The 23,545-nt window shown below is 36.8% G+C and overlaps 1 protein-coding gene across 2 annotated transcripts in view; it reads left to right on the forward strand.

Annotated features, from left to right (window-relative positions):
* Positions 1-8,984: 8,984 nt before the first annotated feature.
* Positions 8,985-23,545, forward strand: part of ETV1 (ETS variant transcription factor 1) — a 65,348-nt gene continuing 50,787 nt past the window's right edge. For both annotated transcript variants that reach the window (XM_061996396.1, XM_061996395.1), the window contains exons 1-5: positions 8,985-9,057; positions 9,616-9,749; positions 10,521-10,608; positions 12,380-12,427; positions 22,122-22,175. In XM_061996396.1, the coding sequence (XP_061852380.1) occupies positions 9,705-9,749; positions 10,521-10,608; positions 12,380-12,427; positions 22,122-22,175 (235 nt within the window). In that variant the 5' untranslated portion in view covers positions 8,985-9,057; positions 9,616-9,704. The remainder of the gene's footprint in view (positions 9,058-9,615; positions 9,750-10,520; positions 10,609-12,379; positions 12,428-22,121; positions 22,176-23,545) is intronic.

Raw genomic sequence — 23,545 nt, forward strand, 5'->3', positions numbered from 1 at the left:
GTTTTAAAAGCAGCTGCTTCTGTGGATCTTTTTCACAACAGTACATTATTTTCCTGCAGATACTCCTCACAAAAAAAAAAAAAAAACCCAAAAAAAACTTCAGTTACTTGTAAATCTTGGTTTGTGGTGTTTCCAAACTCATACATACAGCAGGTACCACTTGATTTAATGCTGTGCAAACCTAAGAAATACAGAGACCAAATAGAAAACTATTGTAAAGAGTATGTGATATCAGTGGAATTTTAACAAAATCTCTACTCCCTCCTCCTCCTTTAACACAAAACACAAGATTATAGACACTTTGGCTTCAAAATCTCTCCTTTACTATTTATATGCTTTCTTAATGATAAAAATGAATAGGTAGAATAGAATGCACAAGGGAATAGATGGAGCAGAATGGCTTATAAGGAATTCTTCTGTAAAAAAAAAAAAAAAAAAAAAAAAAAAAGCTTTTTCACATTTACAGTAATTTCTCCAGTCTGCAATGTGTTAGAAAGAAACATAAGACCGTAAAATGTCACTGTGCTACAAGAATCCTTTTTGCTCGCTGTGGATAGTACACACGTTGTTTGCTTACTAAGGCAGCAGACAGTTCTCAGAAGCTGTTCTATTTTAATTATAGAAACTTTTTTTTTAAACAACAGTGGAAAGTCACTGGTGAATTATTCTGTGATTGTGCAGACCTGAAAAGCCTAAAATTTTGTGGATCTATAGCAAGTTATTTCAAGGAGTAAGATGCTCCTTTTCTGGGAATCTTCCTTTAAGCTGCAGTCACCTCCTCTTGTTTACTTCCCTATGGTGAGCCTGTAGCTGTAACAGTAGCAGGTGAGGCTAATCCATATGTGCCCTGCTTGGCCCTTGTCACAGATAACAAGGGTTCCAATTCCACCTACTGCTTTCAATTCTTTTTTGTTTGTTTGAATGTAGGAGATTAAGATATAATTTATTATTCAATATAGACAAAAAATCTTTATGACAGAATAACATCCAATGCAAACCTGTAACTTAAAACATGACACTTAAAAAAATTTAAATTCCTAATGTTCAAAGAATGCATAGTCTTCCCTTCTCCCCTCTTTTTCAAATACTGAAAACTAATGAATTGCAAAGTTGCGAATGATGGTAACCTTGTGCACTCTATGTGGAAGAAGCCTCTAAAATCAGAGCTGAGTTTGGTGACCCAATATAGCTAGGTCAGAGAAGCAATGAAGTCCTTGAATATGGCTGAAATCCTCCCAGCATGCAATATTTATTCCTATTATTGATCCTAGCAAGAGTCTATTTTTCCTTTTTTTTTGAAAAACAAGTAAGTATACTTTCCTATCTTGCAAATGGAATTTGGGAGATATAAATTAAAGTTTTTAAGCACATTATATTCACTGGAAAGAATGATCATCTCTGTTTCTAAATAATCTATGACTGTTATGTTTTAAAATTCTAAGGGTTCAAATGTTACTGTGTTGGTATATCCTCTGTGACATTTATTATTTCTGTACAGACTTGCACAATTCATTTGAGGGGGAATCTGCCCTATAGTTCCTGTCCTATTCCACTTATACATATAATTTTAGGTCCCATTTTGAGGTGACTTCTTCCTATCTAGAATTTCTTCCCAATTTAATTTAATTACCACATGGCTAAAATGTTTACCTCCTCAACCCAAACCTTGCTAACATTAGCTTTTCCCAGTCACTGCCTACCTGCAGTTTTCCTGTCTCTGAACCTCTTTTCGCAACTTTGGCTGCACATGCACACATAGTGCTAGCAAGGACTAGCTCCTTGTCTGTATTGCCATCTTCCCCCAGGTTTCCATGCCTTCTTTCAACCATCTTTCATAGAAGCACTCTGCCTTTGGCTCTCTGCAACATAGTTTAACCTAACTGTAATATTGTCTCTTGTAGCTGTCTAATAGCTGTAATAACCATACCAGCAACTCCAAAAGCCTGCAGTGCCCTGCATTTGCTACTTATTTTCTGATTTGATTGTGAAAAGTTCCCATGGAAAGCTCAGGAACCTCATATGAAGTGTTCTTTCAAATGCTGCATTAAAACTGCTGTTGTAAAATGCTTCTCCCTGGAACAGATAGAAGCCATACCTAGTTACTACCTATTTCTTCAACTCTGCCCCTCAAGGACACTGGTTTGGATTGGAAGAGAGGACACATTTTCACTTCTGTTTGATGAACAAATATCTATGATGTCTAGAGGAGATAGCATCTGGCATCTTTATTCAGCACCTTCACAGGCACAACAGAGCCTTGCTGCAAGGCTGGTAATCTCAGCAACTGAAACTTATGGAAAATATTAAACATGGCAAAACTGAGAGCATAATGTATGGTATCTGATTATTCTCGCAGAAGCTAACATTAACTCCTCTATTACAAATACATGCTCCCTACTGATAAAGGGCACAAAAAATGAATTCCTCACACAAATACAAGCAGCAACACATACCTCTCACCCTCTTGCCAGTAAAGCAGATTCCTAATTAACTGGAGATTGAGGCAGGGTTTTTCTCTGAAACAGCATTTACAACAAATATGGTTTTCAACTAATGTAATGGTTTACCTAGGCTTTACTATTTGTTTTTACTATTAAGATGGGTCTTTATTCTTTACAAAGAGTGATGAAATACTATTCAGAGTCTTTTATTTATTTCTCTCTATATGAAATCTCTATCTGCTTTTCAGTGTCTTGTTATTTTATGTGTTTGGAGCTGGGCATACATTTTGTCCTCTGACTTTAGTATTCTCTTGGAATACTCATGTGTTGTATTCAGACATCTGGGTTTAAAGGAGGTAGGTATGCAAAATATGGATGGCTAAGTCTTAATGAATACAGTTGTTTAAGATTTCACACATGTATTTGTAGCTCCAGATGGGAAGATGAGGATATAAAGAGGAGTGACAGAAAGTTAACATATTAAGAGTGTAGGTATGATAAGGCAAATAATATGATATAGTATCAATATAGCTGTTGCCTGTTAGTAGTAATAGTTTTAAATATTGCTGTAACTGCTAAAATTTGTATATGAACACACGTAGAGAGAGGTCATGTTTTTTACTGTCCAAAAGCTTAGTTGGTTGGTTGATTGCGGTTTGTTTTGGTTTTTTTTATCATAGCCACTTGTTTAATAAATGGCATGTTTTTTTCCTACAGACCTCTTGCTGCTACGTTAATACCTCTGCTCAAGCTCTGAGCATGTCTAATAGTGATCTTCAGCGAGGGTCTGTGACTGTCTCATCTTTGTGTCTTCTGGCTTTCAGGCTGTCATGAGGGCTTAAATTGTGACCAAAGCCAATTAATCTGTACTGAACAACTTCTAAACAACAAATTTTCCAGCCAACTTAGTAAACACAGTCTTTAGGCATTTATCTTCCTTCATGTTTATCTTAGACTATAAATGCATCAGGAGGTTTGAGGTTTTCTACTACCTCTTTGAACTATACTGGGGCAGAAATCTCACATAAAATATGTGAAGGATTTTGAAGTGTTTGCATGATTCTCTCCTGGTATTCATAAGAATTAAAGCCATCTGTGAAATTAGGGGTTGTGCAGAAATTCTTTGACTGGCCTGATAGCCAAATGACTTCTAGGCTACTTCATTATTGCTTAATCACAGTTGGCCATTTGAGTGCAAGGAGAGCAAGCTGGGAACTTCATTGACCTTTCAAGGGCCTATTACAGTTTACATGTTTCTACTTGGTTTGTTCTTTCAGTGATTCTTATGTTGCTATATTAGGTCCCAAGGTAGTACCTTTTTAGCTTTGTTTTGATTTGCTCTGTGGGTCAGGAAATGAGCATTGTTGAGGTGGGATAGTGATGATTTTTAGGAGTCAATCAAAGTGTCATTTAACTTGTCCTCTGGTAGTTTGTGGCAGAGGACTACATACTTTTTTGGTCCACATGGTATGCAGAGCTAGGTATTCTTTCCTGAGCATCAATTAACAGGTCTAGATGATCCACTTCTGTTTTGTAGCAACTGTTACCCAAGTTACCATGTATGTTTTATGCTTAGTTTATTCAGAAGGAGGTAGATTAGGGCAATCCAAGGAGCTAGGTACAACCAGGACCTCCACAATCAATAGTAATAACCATTCTATTAATTTCAATGGTAGTTTTCAAGTGAAGAAAGTATCATCGTCTCACTTTATAGGCACAAAAAAACCCAGTGAGATGACAGGGCTTGCCTGTGCAGGGATTACCCAGAAGACGACTAGCAGAGCCAGAACAATAATGAGGTTACTTTGTTCCAACAAATGGGCCAGAGCTCTAAGAGAGTTTCCAGGCCTTCTCCTTTCTAACGCTTTTATAGTCAACCCTAAGTTTGAACTCTTAGTTATGGTGAAAGGTGGAAAATACTATTAAACTAATTTTACTTTTCATCTTTCTGCAATGAAATATTTCTTTGCACTTTTAATTTCTTTCACTATTTGTGGAATATCTTATTTTACTTTTCCTGGTGGACATAATTTTCTAATACATAAATGTTTACTGAAAATTGCCTTTTATTGCATTATCAGGTAAATGGGCATTTAAATGCAAGTACTTACAGAGACCTCTAGGTTTGTGTAATGCTAGTTCTAAATGACCACAATGTATGAAATGTGTTATTAATCCATATACTAGAAACAGTCAAGCTGGGACTCCTTCTTTGTTTTCCTTCCTTTTTTCTTTGAAGATACTTGTTTGCATGTACTGTTAATGTTATATCTGATAATTTAGCATATGGATATAATAATAATGTGTTTTCTCCTTACTGCAACCTTCCATTTTCCTAACTTAAGGTTCAGTCCTGGATACTGCATTTGACTCAAAGGCTTTACAAAAAGTCATGCTGTTGGGCAAGTATCTGCCCTATTCATTTCTCTGTTATTTTTTTCTTTTGAATTTTGCTATTATATACTACTTTGTTGTATGCCAGTAGCATCATGATAAAATAAGCACTGTTAACCTGCTGAAAGAGTCAGCATCGGGAGGTTAAAATGTGGTCAAGGGTTAATTTACCAGACAGAAATCTCATTAGGTTTTCATGGATTTGCTGTAGTTACTCACATACTTAGTTATTTTACTTAGTATGCTGTAGATTGTATTTTAAAAGTTGCTGCTCAACGGTTGTTTGGTTACCTTTTGTTGTATATCAGGCCCATAAGCACATAATATTTAAAGGGGAAATGCCTGGAAGAAATGGAAATAATTTAAGAAATACAGTAGGATTTTTTTGTAACTTAAATATTGGTTTGAAATATGCTTGTGTGCTGTATTTCAATTGTGACTGTTCCTTTTTGGAAGGGTTTTATTTGGTGTAAGCATAATTTTATGAAGGTATCCAAAAGGTTTATTTTTTTCATCATTAAGGCGTTTTTGGGTGTAATTCTCTGTCTTGTTATCAAATCAGTTCATCTTCTTTTTATTATTATTTTTATATTGAATGTAGATTTTATGATACTGGATTACGATGGTTTATTTCTTTATTTGAAAACATGGTGAAATTCTTCTCAACTTTTCCAGGAGAAACCAGTGTTTATTTAATCATCTCTTTGCTCTGTCTGATTTACTTCTATTTTTGATATTACAGCAATTATTTGTAGCTCTGTAGTGTGTCAAATCAAGCAAGAAATATATATTTCATTGTCCTCTTTCCAAGATGTGTGTGAGGTATATATTGCAATTATGAAATGGAAATAATATATAATTTTCAAAATTAACTGAAGCTTTATAGTGTAATTGAGCATGTCTGTTTCTAAAAGAAAAGAAGCATCTTGCTTCTAAAGCAGTACCATTAGAAAAGCTGAAGTTTTAAAGGAATTTTTTCTAGTAGAATAAATTCAGCACCCTTTTTAGAATGTTTTCAATTTGTTGAATATTGTTCAGTCTTTTCAATCAAAAAATAAAGTGACTTTGATGTTACTTTTTAGTTTACTAAAAGGATTATTAAAAAAACAAACCAAACCAAACCAATTTTTCTAAATAGCAGCCAAAACAACAAAAGACCACCTTTCAAATCCAAAAACAAAGTTGTAAAAATTCTGGACAACCATGCAAAATAATTACTGTGGCCACATCAGGCAAGTATGACCAGTGATGGTACAAGACTGCATTTCTGCACACAGACCTTGGAGTGGGTTACCAGTAGATATGTGGGTTGGTTTGATGTGTTATTTTCTAGAATCATAGAATCATAGAATGGTAGGGGTTGGAAGGGACCTTTAGAGATCAACCTCCCTGCAGAAGCAGGTCCACCTAGATCAGGTCACATAGGAACACGTCCAGGCAGGTTTTGAAGACCACCAAGGAACGAGCCTCCACAACCCCTCTGGGCAGCCTGTGCCACTGCTCCAGCCTCACAGTGAAATAGTTTTTTCTTTTTGTGTTCCAGCTTCATTGGCCAACAAGTCTTTAACCTCTTCCTCTTCCACCCAGGGCAAGTCCTCTACTGTCCAGGCCATCCTGCTATCCTTGCTGGACTGGGCTGTCCCAGGGCTGGCCTTGGCTGTAAAGACTGAAGCAAAGAAGGTATTCAGTCGTGTTATTTTGTTGTTTTTTTTTTCCTGTAGGCTTCTGCCTCTTAATAGCTAATGAAGTTTCCCAGAGTACCACTCAGCACAGTGGATGAACAGACATGAGGGTAAAGAAGGCTTCAAAATAGCTTCAAAATCCTTTCCTTCCCAGCATGTGTGAAAGGGCCAGATAGAAGGAGGAAGAGAAGAAGAGGCGTGTGGTGTGACAGCAAGCAATACAGTATGTGTCCAGCCAGGACACCTTTAACACACAGCTTCTCTTACAGTCACTGCCCAACTTAGTGAATGGGCAGCTCAGCTATGACAGAGTGTCAACCTCCTCTGGCCCTGTAAACCAGGATTCCAAACCTCTGGCCACAGGCTGTGAGGTTGTGGCATAGGGATGTGCAAGATGGGATCCAGTGGTGCAAATTTCACAGGTGGTATGTAATACCTGGTGGGTCTGAGGTCCTTTGAAAACTTGAGGCTTGTTTAATTAGCTTACCAATTTACACACCAACAATATTTAGTGCATTGTTTAGAGATAAGACAATCCATCACTGATTTTGGTTTAGAAGAGGACATGGGAAAGTTGAGCTCTTTAGGAGCCATTTGATGGGTGGCTCTAATATCCACTCAGTAAGGTGAGGTGGAAAACTGGAGATAGTATTAGCTCCATTTGCTCTGCTGGCCTAGCAGTTAAAGTGGCCACATCTGTAGGGACAGATCTGTAGCCATGGCCTTCCCACAAGGCCATCATTCCTGTCTCAACAGCTGCTGTAGTCTGGATATGGGTATAAATAAGGCAATGATAGCTTCATTATCTAGGATATTTCATTTATATGTGGAGCATTCAGTAAAGTTTTATTCCCCTATTATACCACAAAAATGCCTTACAGCAGCAGCAACTCAGACACTTGGCCAAGAACACCATAAAATTGTTATAGGTTTACACAACATTTAGAATATCATTACTTTATTGTAATTCCAGGTGTGCTTGTGTGTGTGTGTGTGTGTGTAAACAGAAACAAGAACACAGAAAACAAACTGCTGGTGGTGGACATTTTCCCTGACAAGGCAGTATGGGAAGGACAGAAGTGGTGGGAACTGATGCTTCCCTCTTCCTTGGCTGGGAAGACAAGTGACATGTGAGTTATCAATAGTGAGATAAGAAAGGGAAAAAAAAAGTTGTGGCAGAAAGTAATTTGCTCCAGAATAGTGTAGCTAAATAAGAGTAATTTTTAAAACAAAGTAGCATAGAAGAAGTAACTCGAATATTGTTAATGCCATTGCAGGCAATTTATGCAAAAGCAGGTTCCTTTAATGGCCTTTATACCCTTAGCTTATAAAGAAAGACCTTGGAAAGGGCTGAGGGCAAAGTTGGACTTGCTAGCTTGGGGCTCTGTCTGTCAGTTGAACTACATCAGATCATAAAAATCTTAAATGTTTTATCTTGTAGGACAGTGTCACGAATACCTAAATTTAGTACCTGATTTCTGTGATACCTGGAATTCAGCGCTCAAATAGCTGCTACAAAATCACACCATCTGTTTTGGTACTTTTTGGCACTTCAGAAATGGAAGAGTTTTTGGACACAGCCCTCCAACAGCCACTGTATACAGAGAAAAGAAAGCTCATTTTCTTTGAGAAGTCCTCAGAAATTCTGAGGAGCTTGATATGTCCCGGCACCGCTGCATCAAAAAAAAAAAATCCCCTAGATCCGGTGCCTGGGTGCTGCCAAATGCTGTCCACAAAACCTAGAAATTATGTCATCCGAACAGAAATAACAACTGCTTTCTATGATTCAGCTAAAAAAAAAAACAAAAAAAAACCAAAACAAAAATACAACCCAAAAAAACAACAAAACAAAGAAAACAAAAAAACAAACGAAGCAACAACCCCCGGATGCCACCAGATCCCGACAGGGCGGTGCGAAGCCTCTGCCGGCGTGGCCTGAGCCGCTCACCTCTTCCTCACCTCTGGGCTGTCGCGAAGTTTTGCGGGACTGCTTTGCCATCAGAAAAGGAGCGCGCGCGCGCGTGTGGAGCTTTTTTGCTTTTCCGAGTCAGAAAGGCTAAACTTTACTTATTTATATATTAAAAAAAAAAAAAAAAGTGAGGGGAGGGGATGGCCTCGCCAGCCGCCGGGGTAGGGGACATGGCGTGCCCGCAGCAGGATCCCGGGATCTATGTGGCGGCACCCGCGCTGCGATTTCCGACCCCCGCCCACCCCGGCAGAGGAGGCGAAGGGCGAGCAGTGTCACCTCGCGCTGGCAGCGGGGCCGGGGCGGGGGACGCCGGGGCCGGGGCCGGGGCCGGGGCCGGGGCGGGCGGCGCGGCGATCCGGCGATCCGGCGGGGGGCGCGGGGAGCCAATGGGCGGCGGGGATCCGCTGGCGCGGCTCGGGGGCCCCTGGAGGAGGAGGAGAGGAAAAACCACGGGATTGAGCTCTGTCAGTGGCGCTCACCGCTTACAAGGGGGAAGTGCCGGGGAATAATTAATGTTTTTATTAAATTTGGAGGGAATTTTTTGCAGCCGATCGTCGCGCGTGGCCTTCAGGTGGGTCTTCCTCGCAACTTTGTCCGCTGCCCCGCAGTATTACTCGGCGGTGGGCTGCAGAAGCGATCCTGGGGGCGAAGGTGGCTGGGTGCGTGCACTGAGGGGGTGGTGTGGGGTGGGAGCGGCGGGGATGTGTGTGTGTGTGTGTGTGTGTGTGTGTGTGTGTTTGTGTGTGTGTGTGTGTGCGTGGCTGCGGCTGGCGGGCGCTGCAGCCGCCGGCGCCGCTGCCGTGAGGTGCGCGCCGAGCCCCGCCGTTCGCCATTACGAGTTGAGCACACGTTTGCGAGAGACGGGGCTGCCACTTGCGCGGATCGCCCGGGGGATACGGCGGGTTGTGTAAATAAAACCCTGCCTCTCGCCTCGCTTCTGCTCCTGCCTCGAAGTGCTTTCGCTCCACGTTTTCCTGGCAGAAGCGTGTAACCCAGGTGAAGGAAGAGAAGGGAGGGTTGTTTTTATGAATGGGACTCTTTGAGGTTAATTAGCTATGCAAATTCAAGCAGTTCATTCATGATTTTTTTTTTTTTTTTAATCTAAAAGCCATCTTGTATTCCCCTCTAGGCTTATTGGAGTCCAAGTCCCGACGAAATCTCCAGATCAAATGCCCAGTAAATAAAACACTGAGCTAAGAGTTGTGGAAGAACTGCAGAATGGATGGATTTTATGACCAGCAAGTGCCTTACATGGTCACCAATGTGAGTGATCAGCTCGAAGTTGGTGTTTATAAACTTGACTCCGACTTATTTCTGTGGGGGAGTTTTGCAGGGTATCTGCTTTGTTACCGCTGTAGGGGCCACTCTTCATCTGGCAGCTTTGCCTGCAAGATGAGCCTATCTTCTTAGTTATTTCAGTGCTTCATGTTCAAGCATCATGTTCTTTTAAAGACAGTTTTGGGATGATTAAAAAATCATGCACATGATTTGCGGATGAGAGAGGCAAGAGCAGCAGCAGCTGCGTTCAAAGTTTCTGGCTGCATTTGCCTGGCACACTCTGAAGAATGAAGTTTAGGCAAACGTTAACAGGGGTTTTTTCTGCCTTTTTTTCTGCTTTCAGGACTTTGCAAACAATGTTAAAAGTAACATAGGGAAACAAAGCAGTCTTATAATCACATATCTAGGTTCTCCTGCATAGCTTAGGCAGAGAGGATTTGTGTGCTATTGTGTTGGTTTATGTACTTTAGATGCTAAAAATACATGGTTGGTATTGTGTTGATGCTTGAACACATTATATATCTGTACAAATAGATGTCTACATATATAGATATAAATACGATGCATTTAGACATAGGAATCTTTTGGAAGATATTAGGTGCTCAGTAGTATCTTTTGCTAGAAATTGGAGGCTGCAAGATGATCATTTCCCTCTGAAAATGTAAAGAATTCATTCTGGCTTTGAGTACTCTTCATAAATGAAAAAAAATCTCCAAACCTCAGATTTCTAAAGTAACTGATCTTTCCTGTTTATAGAATCCGCGTGGGAGAAACTGTAATGAGAGACCGACAAATGTCAGGAAAAGAAAATTCATTAACAGAGACCTGGCTCATGATTCAGAAGGTGAGGGCTTGTTGTGTTCCACATCCCCCACACTCCCCCCTTACTAATGCATAGAAGCTTTTGGAGAGACATTTATTTATTTATTTAGGAGAGGAATATATTTAGATCAATCTGAATAAACAAGACACCAAAGTTGTACTTACTATTGCAAAACAAACTGGCAAAAGCAACAAATTGATAAAGTTGATACTCTTTCCTTGACTTAGCTGGTTACATTTTAGATACTGCTGCATCTATGGCACACAATATCATGCCCCTAGGCCAAGCTTTTGCAGCCTCTGACACAAGTCACCACACCTGGCTCTTTCACCTTCAGGGTAATTCAGGGTTCTTCTCATTGCTCCCATTTTAACATCCCATTCACTGGTTTGTGTTTTCTGGTGGCATCGGGACTGAAAATGCTGGTGTAGAAACTTGGTTTTCACTCTGGCTTTACTGTAGAGCTAGCGGTCAGGCTCCTAGTGTCTGGTAGCCTGTTTCTATTGCTGTGTAACTGCAATAGAACTGGTAGGGTTAAAAATCCTGGGAAATTTGGTTTAGAAACTCTGAAGCGGATAAAGTTTTAGAGGGCTAAAGATTTGGAACTTGGTACCATTAGTAGCCACTCACATGACTGTAGCTTGGGAACTGTAGTTTGGCAGTAGCTGTTAACATTTTAGATTACAAGGTTGGTATGAATGCTACACCTACACCTCTGTATGTGTGTAAGACGTATAGAAAGTTAGCCTGCAGCTAACCCTCTATAAATCCAGGGTAAGGACACATTGATAAATCTTTCAAAGTCCCTACTTACTTGTTTGGAAAAGTTTATTCTAGGATAGATTGAAAAGAAATCAACTATTTAATTTTCAGTTAAATGATTTCCCAGCATGAACATGGGATATCAGTCCACAGGATAAATGAATAGCCTGTGTCATTTAAGTGTATGTAAATACTTATCTGTCAGCATTCATAAAGGAGGAAGTCTTTCTAAAAATACAATAAATTAAAAATAAACCATTTGTCAGTTCAAATATCCTACTTAGGCTTAGTAAACAGAATTTTTGTAACCGAGTTTCTGAGCTTTGCAAGTAAGCTGAATGCTGCTCTGGTTTACACTCATTATAAGCAATTGATTTCGGTGAATTGCAAAAAATAAAGTGGTAAGCTACTGCAAAACTCAGTCCATGCAGAAAGTGGTTTCACTTTAAAGAAGTGAAGCAGGTATAGCATAGAGGAAACAGTGGTGGTTCTGTTGTCATACAAAGTAAAATGTAAGGAAAGTATAAAAGATTTCCCATTTCTGTTTGCTGTTGCAGCATCTCAGGTCTTTATTTTGAAGTTTTTATATGATAGTTATGACCCTGCTAATAAAAATACTCAGTCATTGCTCAGGCAGAACTCCCATTGAAGTCGAGAGAGCTTTATCTGGGGCAGATATTGCAGGAGGAGGGCCATATTGTATAGGAAGTAGTTCACCTGTAAGAAAGATTACCATTTTTAACTTTTCTATGTATTACTGAATGAGCCTTTTGTACTACAGAGCTTGGTTAAGATTCTGGTTGTTATTTCAAGAGATGATAAAAGAATTCAGTAAGTATTCTTTTTTATGAAAAGGTGTAGAAAAATCATTAACTGCCACTGGAAAATACTTACTTTTATCTGTGCATTTGACTGCCAAAATAGAATCAATGTACATGGTTCTTCAGGAAAATATATTTTGAAACATATTTTAATGTTATGAAGAGATTAAAGGTATGAGTCTCTTAACCACGTCTTCATCTTTTTGCAGAACTCTTTCAAGATCTGAGCCAATTACAGGAGACATGGCTTGCAGAAGGTAAGGGAAAAAACTGCTTGTAAAAAGAGGAAAAACAACTCTGGAGAGGGAAGAAGAAAAAAAAAAAAAGTCCTGAACTTGCTGTCTTAATGTTCAGCCCAATTAATTGAGCTCTAAAAGAGCCACCTCGTGTGTCATGCATACATTAGAGCCTCTGATGAGTTTGTCTTTGGGGACTCTGGGGCTGCTCTACCCAGTGTCATCACAAATTACCAGGAGAAATTGCTTCCAGCTCACAATCACATCTGCTTTTGGCAAGAACTAATGCACCAAGACTTCAAGTTCTAAGCCTCTGTTCAGATTTTAATTGCAATTGATCAGGTTTATATTATTGTACCTCGAGAGACTACATACAGCCAGAACTGGGCTTGCTGTTTCCTTTAGAGCAGCACATATAATTATTTGGTGTTCTGGTGGAGTACTTTTCTGATGGCAGAAATTAGTTTCTCTGGGTTCATCGGGACGGGATGCTTCAAGATTTAAGTGCAAGTGTCTTCTTTCCACCTTGTTCACAACACAGAACATTAGGTGTGTATGGAATACTTAAAGTACTATTTCTTTTTCTTTTTTTTTCTTTTTTTTTTTTCCAGAAAACTTTAAATATTTTGCATGTTATTTTTGTCTTCGTATTTGTAGTTGTGAGATTGTGTACTGACTGATTAGAAACTAACATCGGTCTGTTTTACACCTGCTTGTGCTTTTAAGTATTTCAAATAATCTTGCAGAGCACATTCTACTGAAGAGAGAAGGTTTAAGAACAATAATGTAGAAATCTGAATTTAGATTTCTAAATCTAAAGAGATTTGTGTTTAACAATAACAAAAATACAAGCTTTAAGAGAACTTTAACAAAATGCAAGGTAGCTTTCTTCTTGTTGAAGTGTTTTTATTCTCTTCAGCAGTATTTTCTGATTTTTCTTCCTTTGATATTTACAATACAATTTATTTGAAGCATAAAGATTTTTATGCACTCTCTGTTCTTAATATTTCTGATTGGAATTTTTATGTAAACTTCTGCATCTGAAATAAGCATGATTTTGATGCAACTTCAAATAATCTGTGCAATATTTTCCTGATTTAAATGCATGTGAGTATTAACATATGTTTAATTTTTATCATGTAGTGGACTATACACAGCTGTTTGTAGAATAGATGTTTTGGCTGGGTTTTTTTTTGGAAAGGAGGTATGTTGTTTTGAAATGCTTGCTGTTGGTTTTCACAGAAAGAGAGAAATATTGCTGATGCCTACATACTGATTCTGTTTAAACAGCTTTGTATGTAGTTAGCCAAGTTCTTTACCTGTAAGTAAGTTGTGGAGTATTGTTTATTTTGCTGACATTTTTATTCTCCTATAGCATTATTTTTAGCATGTGGTTATGCTGTATGTAGTCAAAAAGTCCTTTTTAAATTAATGGAACAGAGGATATACTTTTATGAATTAATATGATTCTTTTGTAATCATTGAAAACAGGATGTCTTGCATTAAGGTCATTTTTTAGTATAATGATCAGATACAGCTGTAACTGCCTCCCTGTGGTAATTTTCCTAAGGATTTCTTATTTTGTGTTATCTCATTCATTCTAACAAGCCAGAAGTATGTTAAAATACTACTGAAAATATACTATTTTTTTGATGGAAAGGAGAAGTTTTAGTTTAATTTTTCACTGGCAAGGATATTTTATTTTTCTGAAAATTATTACATTTCTTTGATCATAAGTTACAAAAATACGTGCAGATTCATAATGAATGTGCATAATGATTCATAATGAAGTTTGAAGAATAATATGGAATTAAAAACTAATTTAATAATTTCTCTAGGTACATAAATTACTGTAATGACTTTTTTTTTTTTTCTGGAGGCACTGCTTATTTTAGACTAGAATGAATTGTTTGGGAGCCTTTTTATCTCTTTAGCTGAGTCTGTTTCACTGAATAAATTTAGATAGGCTTTGAGAGAGAAAAGTATTTAGTCCTATGTCATCTAGGTTGAGGAACCTTTGTAAAAGCAGATAACATCATCTGGTAAGTATTTCAAAATGGAAAAAAAAGTTACCTTTTCACCTAGCAGAGGATAATAAAGCTAAGTGATGTTATAATTATGTTTTCCACAGCATACTACAACTAAATACCACAGATTTTTTCTGTGTTCTAGGAATACTTTAAGAAATCTATGAGTTTCAGGCCGTGCCATGGTTTTTAGCTGTTCCTTAAAACACAAACTTTACACAGCTTTTTTCAAGGCTAAACTAAAAGTGAAGTAAGAAGTCAAGATGACAAAATCAAATATTGAGCTATTAACTTGATCCTGAATTTTTGTTAAACAAACCCGCCCAAAACTTTTGGTAGTCTTTATAATATACCGGTGTTTGATGATACTGTAGTTCTGCTCAAATGTCTACATGGATCAGCTTAGCCAGGAAACAGATTTTTAAATCAGACTTGTTTACCCATTGCTAGATGTGTCCATTTATGTTGTTCTGGACCTTCATAGGCTAGAAGTCTGCCAATTTGGCAGCATCAGTAGTGTTTACATATTTCTTTTCATAATGCTTTGGAGCCAGGGAAATGACCATGAAATTTTAAAACATCTTGACCCTTTTTAAAAAAAGCAGTGGCAGCTGACCAGGTTTTTCCCATGAGTTCAGATCCACAATGGGGAGTAATCAGGTCAAAAACCTACTTATAAGTTAGGAGAAGAAAGTGAATTGCATCTTATGACACACACAAAAAATGCTTATTGATTTTTTTGGTTTGCTTTTCTTGACGTTATCCTTACTACATCACATATTTTAGTGTTACCTGTGACAAGTTGACGGTAAACAAGTAAACAGAAAAGAAATGAGAAAATACTGTATCTCTAATGAAAATAGTGAAAAAGATTAATCAGAAATGTAAACAATATAGTAACCTGTTTAATATTTTATTAGTCCATAATTAACAAGCTGAATACTACTAAAAATGTATTCCAGTAGCTGCACACTAATGGATTTTTATGGAAATGAGTTTTGATTTATACTAGATAGGTAAGAAAGAATCTGAATTATTTTGGTGTAAAACTTACTCTGAGTAAGGTTCCCCTATGTCATCTGTTATGCAGGAGAGAAGTGGTTGTAACTGTTTCCTGATGCCAGAAATTAAAAGTGGGAAGCCTTTAATAATTGTTTCAATCTTCAAACTTGAAAGGATAAAGTTAGTTGCCTATTGATAATGAAGGCAAATAGTATTCAGATATTATCTTTTGGTTTATACTTAAATAACTTGATGGCAACATTTTGCATGATAATACTATAAAATGACTTTATTAATTTTATATATTTGGAATCAGATTGGTTTTGGCAGATAGCAGTTGTTCAGTGACTTGAAAAAAAATGGTTCAAATATAAATCTAGTGTTACCTTGTCATGGTAGCTGTTACTTCTTATTCTTTAATAATGTGAATGCAGAGGATACATTCTTAAGTGACTGAGTGTCTCCATGGTGAAAGCATTTGGTTTTGAGAGAATAACAAATTAACAAAACACTAGAATCAGATACTACTGTCTCCTACAGCTTGTTAAAGATGTGTAAAAGGCATCCCAAGCAAAGACAAATAATGAATTTATGCACTGTATCTGCTTTTTAGAGCAATAGATAATATGTTTATCAGATGATAATAAACTGAAAAAAATAATTACAGTGTTCTTTGGGTGACTTCAAAAAGTAGGAAAAGATTAAGTGAACAGTAAGTGGTTGAAATAGCTACAGGTAACGGATTCATGTCTCTACTGCAGTTTAGCTTAATTGAGTGGATGGCTGCTACAAGCTACCTGTATTTAAAGGCGGTTCTTGGTATCTGAAAGTAAGTTCTTGGTATCTCTCAAGTAATAAATACCCAAATTTGGAATGAATATTAGGAAATGTTTCTACCCTCTGTTCATGCCAGATGCATCAGCATTGTGGTTATGTCTAAGCTAGTGTCACTTCTTGTTTATTTCTTAAATGACGAGATATGAATAAAGTAGTTTCTACTTCTCAAAGGATTATTTTTAATAAAAGAAAATGATAGATCATCAAATATTGATCTAGTTAGAGTGGTTTCATTTAAATTAGTGAATATGTGTAGCTGCTTACTCTAGCTAACAAGCTTTCTTTTGCCAAAAAGTTGTAAAATTTACCCAGTGTAAGGCAAGTGCTATGTAGCCGTATTCCAGAACTATCCGCATTTTTATAGGAGCAAAAAACCATCAGGAAATGATAATTTAATGCCCATGGCTGAAGTCTATCTGATGAGGACTACTGCTTTAAAAAGCAGGGATAAGATTTTCACTTGTAGTGAATTTGTAATACACAGAATAGCCTTGTTTGTTTGTTTGTTTGTTTTCTTTAATTCCTCTGTGTGTGTGTATTCTGATGATGTGAAAGATTTGGATTTCAGGTTCTCATAACTCTTGATCCTAAATATCTGAGCACAAAAAAATAGGAGAAAAGTTAGATTAGGCAAAATGAGGGGAATGTTGTTTTAAAAAGAAATCCAAAATTAATAAAATCACCAGAAATCCACGTCTGAAAATCTGTGTAGTAATAAACTTTTGTTTATTGGAAAAGTAAATGGCTTTTGTTCAGAGTAATAATTTTCAAAGCTGTAGTGGGGTTTGTGAACCATGATGGATGTAGCAAAATGTTAAATGAGAGTGTTTCTTTTAAGCTAACTTTTTGCTCATTTTTAGTATATCAGCAAATGAAGAGCAGATTCTGAAAAACCATCTTCCTATTCCTAGGGATTATTTACATAAGGAAGAATTTTGAGATCTGGAGTTAGTTTTGAACTGTACTTAAGTTTATTGGTCAGAGCATCTCACATTATGTAAAAAGGGGTTTGGGTTGTTTTGATAGCAAACCCAGGACTTTTGGGAAAAAATATTTTTTACTGAAAATTGAAACTTGAAATTTGACACTGTTTTGCCTTCTGAATGCTCCTTCGTTAGAAACAGTTGTTTCCCGTGAAAAAATCTGCCCCCCCCACCCCACTTTTTCAGGAATACTTAAAATTTATACAATCTTTTGGATCTTCAGTAGTGACAATGAATCAAAGAAAACTCAATAGACTCATTACTGTTGAGCCCTGAAGTCTTATTTTAGCTGAAGCTAAAATACTACCGTTCATATGTAATTTCCTGTCAATTTCAGTTTCTTCAGCCACATTGTTTTCAAATATCAATGATTTATTCAAATTGCTCTTAGCTCTAAAAGTGAAGTGTGAGGTCAGAGAACACGGTACCGCAGGAAGTGTTTTGCTACCCAAAATAAAATTTTAAGTAAAGCGAGGAGGTTTGCAGCTTCTTGTTTTTCTGGAAAGTTTCTATTTTTTAACAGGAGCACCTTTCCCTAGAGTGCAGCTGAGCTTTTGGAAGCAGTTTGTAATGGGGAGAAGGAAGAGTTAAATTTAAGCCCTTTATAGTTCACTTAACTTTTCATTTATGAAATAACCTTCCTCAGCAGGTCTGTGCTGTATCTTGAGACAAAGCAGTGAAATCAGTGTGTTTATGCCTAAAGTTCAAGTTTACTTTGCTGTAGCTTTCTGGAAGGGTGTGACATGAAGAACTTGTGGTTGGGGCCACATGGTTCATGCTGGACTGTGTTTTTGTGAATGGAGGCAGAACTCCAGTTCTGACTGCTTGTCTTGAGGAATTGCTTCGGAGATCAGCTGTCTCATTCACTGGCAGAAAGAATGACTCACACATCTTCTGCCTTGTTTGGCTCCAGGTCATTGTTACAGTGGATAGAGCTGGTTTTAATTAAATATTAACTCCTTTTGTCCTGGATGCTTGTTAATAGGGACTTTTTATTTTTGTTTACTTGCAATTAAAGCAAGCTAACAGGCCCTAGTTTGAAACTTCTTTCCCCCCCCCCCCCCCCCAAAATTGCTTTCCCTTTGCAAAATGAGCTGTCAGTTCAGCTTTTCAAAGGCTTTTTAAAGCTCTAAAAACTACAAACAAATATGGAGTATTTTTGTGCTGTATGTTTGCTTTTGGCGAATTGAGTTTAACTCAGTAGGCAGTGAAACTGTAAAACCGAAACTGATTACATCCTCTAAATCATCATTAACGTTGTGTACATTTCCCAAATCCTCTTAAGACATTGTAGCTATAATCAGAAGAAAAAGAAAACTTTTGCTAACAATCCAGGCTGAGCTGGATCGTTTACGCTGCAGATGTCTGCTTCAGGAGTCTGAGACTTGATGGCTCTGAATGTGCAATGAACCAATGTAGCTACTTCTGCTATTAGCAATAAAAGCAGCATGCTTAATATCCTTCAAAACCTTTTATTAGTCTTTTAGAATATACTTGCCTTCTCAAACTCCCATAATTAAGTAAGTTGATGAAATATTCTCATTCAGTTAGATGATCATTTCAGATATCTTTTTCAATTTTCCTCTGAATGGCAAAGTAAAGTAAAAAAAAGTTTTGGTGACTTATACATTTTGTCTTGAGTATGTTAACAGAAGACCAATGAAGATTTTATAGCAGCCTTGCTGAATTGTAGTACTTGTGAAGAAAAGAAAAGCAGAAATGAGTGACATACATGTTTAAATGCGCAGATCGTTGCAACAATGCGAGTAATGATTTCCTTTTGGACATTCCGGTTGAAGTGTCTTTACCTGTTTAATTTGCTACAAAGTCTGCCTGTAATTATCCAAACTCCGGGTACAAAGGCCTTCTTGCCTTGAGTAATGACATGATTTATCCCAGCGATTTGCCCTCCCACTGCAAGATGTCTGTGTTTTGAGGTGATGATGGTTGCTTGCATTTCTGCGGTATGATCATGTGTGCACTAGTTGTACTAGTTTAAAAATAATATCAGATTAAATGAAGGCATAATTTAAGTGTTCATTGCCAACAATTAGCAGGTCCTTTTAATTTCTTCATATAGGCATGTGAGCTTGTTTCTAAGGTACCGGAGCTACTAAAATTAGATTCCATTCAGAAGTGCATGTTCCTGGATTGAACACTTTGGATGTTGTTATTTGGTTTGTTTATGTTTGGCAGGGTTTTAAACACTTCTTAACTTGCTGTATTCCTTTTCTTACAGAGTCTTTTAAAGCTATGTCAATATTGTATTTAAAATACATTTTGAGAGCATAGTTTCCACCTATTTCTAGAGTGCTGACAAAATGATATGCTTTGATCTCTATTAAATATGCCTTCAGAAATTTTGGGGATCCATGAATAAAGTATTTTTTTCTTGTTTGGTAATGACAGTACCTCTAAAGTAATAAACTGATTTTACATGACAGTACAACCAGATGTATTTTATTTTTGCTTACTCTGGCCGAGGGAAAAAAAGACTGTATTTATTGATATATCCATAAATCTCTACAACAGATTTGTTCTGGAGTAAGTCAAGTTAAACTGATAAATCCTGAACAAAGCTCCGGTGAGGCAGTTCGGTGTGGAGAGTACACTCTAGAAAATTATGTGAGATTGTTGCCCCAGTTCTGCAAGCACAAAATGTAACCTTCTGATGTCAACAGGAGGTTTTTTGCTTTCTTTTAGCCTTCTTCAGAAATCCTGGATTCTATATATATAAAATGCATGTATGTGTATAAAATATTGGTCATACTAACCTCCTTGCTGGATATGAAAATTATGGCTGGCTTAAGAATTAAGAAATGACTTCATAAAATTATTTTAACTCTGAATGTTCTCTCAAACCCTTCAAAAATGTTGGTAAATGTAAGAAGTTCTTAGGAACCGATTTTTTACGTAGGAGACCTTGAATTCATAAATGAATTCTTCTGTGATGGTCACATATTTGGCATTTTTGTAAAGAAAATATCTAACATTTGCATGCAGAGAATTGCATGAAATATCAGAATTTGCAGAGCTCATATTGTCCCTGAGTTCATTTTGGTTAAAAGTCCTGTGGTATCTCTGGCAGAAAGAGAAATGCAATGCATCAAAAATATTGTGAATATTTGGTTTGGTAAAATGCATATTTTATACAGCTTCAAACTTTGGGGAGTTAACATATACTCAGAGGTAGTGTTTTTTCCTAAAAGGATAGTTTACTGTAATGGTTTGGTTTTTTTTTTTTTAGTATTATTTTTTATTTGTCTTATACTTTTCAAATTGATCTTTGCCGATTCCACAAGGTCATTTGTTCTTAAAGAGTATTTGCAGGAATTAAGACAGTAGGACTTTAAACATTTATTTTAAGATCAAGAGCAAATCATTTTGTTGGTGTGATTGATGAGCTTGATTCTGAACTCTACCCAGAAAAAAAAAATCTCAGTTAAGTCATTAGAAATATTTACTGAGTAAGGAGTGGAAATCTGGTCCGTGAGAAGTACTGTAGTGCCCATTCAAAAAAATGGTAATTATAATGAAATATTTAATTATTATTTACATTTTAAATTCAAACAAACTATATTAAAACTAGTAGTGGTCCTGCATGTATAAAAGGAACATATGCTTCCTAAACTAGAAAGTGTTCTGAAGGGAATTAAAGTTCTGTTTTGTCATTTTGTGTATTTAATGGTTTGATAGTCACAGTTTTGATAAGTGATTATATAACCAGTATTTACCTCTAAAATCTTGTTGGGTAACCAGATAATGGCAGATGTTAACTTTTAATTAAGATTATGTGAATTATTTGCTTGTCTTTAGGCAAGAACTATGTAAATTAAAATCTTTTCAAACAGATAATTTTGCACAGGGTTGCTGTGATGATTCCAGTTAGTGTATGTTGAGGAAAAGATGACAAAGTTCAGAGATGATAAGCTGGATCTCCCTCAGGATGTACTGAGAATCAGTTGTGTTCTGAGGACAATGCTTATCAGTGAAATGTTCTGCAGCTGTTTGAATGTATTCACCTGTAATATATGTTCAGTGGTATTTCAGCTGAAATGGTTTAGATCAGTTTACAACACAGTATGAGAAATAATTAATGTCTTAGATATACAGTGAAAATAATCAGAGGTACCACAAATGCAAAATTCTGTATCAGCAGACCACGAAATTATCGTATTTTATAGCTCGTGTTTGTGATGACATTTCCCTAAAAGTGAAGATGATATCACACAAAGTGAATGGATGTTAATAATAATACTTACCTAAAGTAAGTTTGTTTGTTTTGGTTTGGTATTTTTTTATGTGTGTGGTCTGGTAAAATAGTTCTTTTTGAGTATTTAAAACAATAACTAAAAATCTGAACTATGTTGACTCTCTGCCATGAAAAATTGAAAAAGTTTTTAAGTAATCCAAAGGTATGATACTTAGGTGTTTGAGATGCATAAAGGTTAAACACTGGGATTTGGTTTTATGAAGACTTTCTGTGCAGGTATTTTGAAAATGAGCACTAATGGTTTTCACCAGTGGTATGGTAGGTCCAGAGCCTTATGTAGGGAGTGAGGCAGGGCAAGTGCCAGTGTCAGTCTTTGCATCCTCCCGTCCCTAGTCGCTCTGTTCTGAGGTTGCTCCGGACTCGCACTGTGCTGCACAGCTTTACCTCAAGGTTTATGTGTTACTGAAACAATGTGCTCACCTAGTTTTCATATTCAACAATGAGGAAAAATATCCTAGTTTTAATCTTGGCTGTGCTTCAAATTAAGCACTAGAATCTTTATTTATGCTTTAATGGCTTCTTTTAATTCTTTCCTTGTTTTTATTGTTTTGTTTTGTTTTGTTTGTTTTTTGATTTTGTTTTCCTTTCTTCAGCTCAGGTACCTGACAATGACGAACAGTTTGTTCCAGACTATCAGGCTGAAAGTTGTAAGTATAGTATGAATCATCACTTTCTTAAAAAACATGTATTTGTATATTTATATTTGGGTCCTTATATTTGTTATTCATTGTGTCATCTGCAGTCATGTGATAGCTCCTTTCACTAGTCGGTGACATCAACGCAATGAATAGACAGAGCAAGTGGCATTTTCACATGCAGCCAAAATAAGTTGTTTGGACTGAAGATATTACCTTTAGCGAGGGCCCTTCTCCTGTCATTCCCACCCCACAGCCCAAGGGAAACAAAGGAGAAATGGTTAGCGCGTGGCATTTTGTTCCTAAAGCAAAATTTCCCTGAGAATTAATAGGAGGAAGCAGGAATAATGTTAAATTTGATGCTTTGCATTGTGTGCTGCCCACAATTTTTTTTTCTTTTACCCTGTACTCCTCAAATCTTGTCTTTACATGCTAAACTGCTACTTATTCTGTTGAATGCTGGCTACCTGCTCTTCTGTGGTTTTGGGTGTTTGCAAGGGTGTGTGGTAAAGAGGTGACATGAAAAACATTATATGACAAAGTCACGCACTTCTTGGAGCTTCTTTAGGCATCTTTCTTCCTTATGGCACAGCTTCTCTGCACCATCAGAGGTCCCTTCTAAACAGTGTTTGCTGATTGCAGCAGAGTGCATGGTAGTTTTCCTGTTTTGCTAAATAACTTAAATAATCTGTCCTAATTATTGCAGTTCAGTAAACCAGATAGCTGTTAAATACAGCATTCATGTACTGAAGCATTGGGATTAAAATTTGAGAGATTAAAAAGAAATGCACTAAAATAATCTTTAACCCAAAAAATCAATCTCGGAGTTGCTGAGTTTTCTTACAAATATTTTTTTTCAGTTGTTTGGAAATTGTTTTAAGAAGCATTTATTGAGAGTATTCATACAATACTTCAGGGTGAAAAAAAAGTGCTTTTTTTTGTCCCCTGGCGTCTGATGGTATACCTATATAGCAACAATTTATTTTTGTTTTTCTTGGGAAATTCTTGAATAATACCAACTAACAGTCATCGTCACTTTTAAAGTTACCCTTTGTAACAGGTTTGAGGTTTTTTGTTGGTTTTTTTCCACTGCTAGATTCAAAGACTTTTAAAAAAAAAATTATGAAAGCCAAAACTATTCTATAAATTTAAAATCAGATATGTTATCCTACATATGGAGCTGTGTCCAAATATAGTCATGTGTGCCTACGTCCTTTGTGTAAGAGTACAAAGTTCAGCTGGGGCTTCTATTAACCCACAATTATCATTACACAACAAGTCAATAATTCTTGGAAAATAATTTGTGAACTGTGAATGAAAAGCCCCGTTGAGGCTGCTTTTGGTGATAAATTCTCCTACTATGGCTATTTTATGAATGCTGT

Source organism: Colius striatus, chromosome 5, assembly GCF_028858725.1.
Source record: "Colius striatus isolate bColStr4 chromosome 5, bColStr4.1.hap1, whole genome shotgun sequence".
NCBI classification, from domain to species: Eukaryota; Metazoa; Chordata; class Aves; order Coliiformes; family Coliidae; genus Colius; species Colius striatus.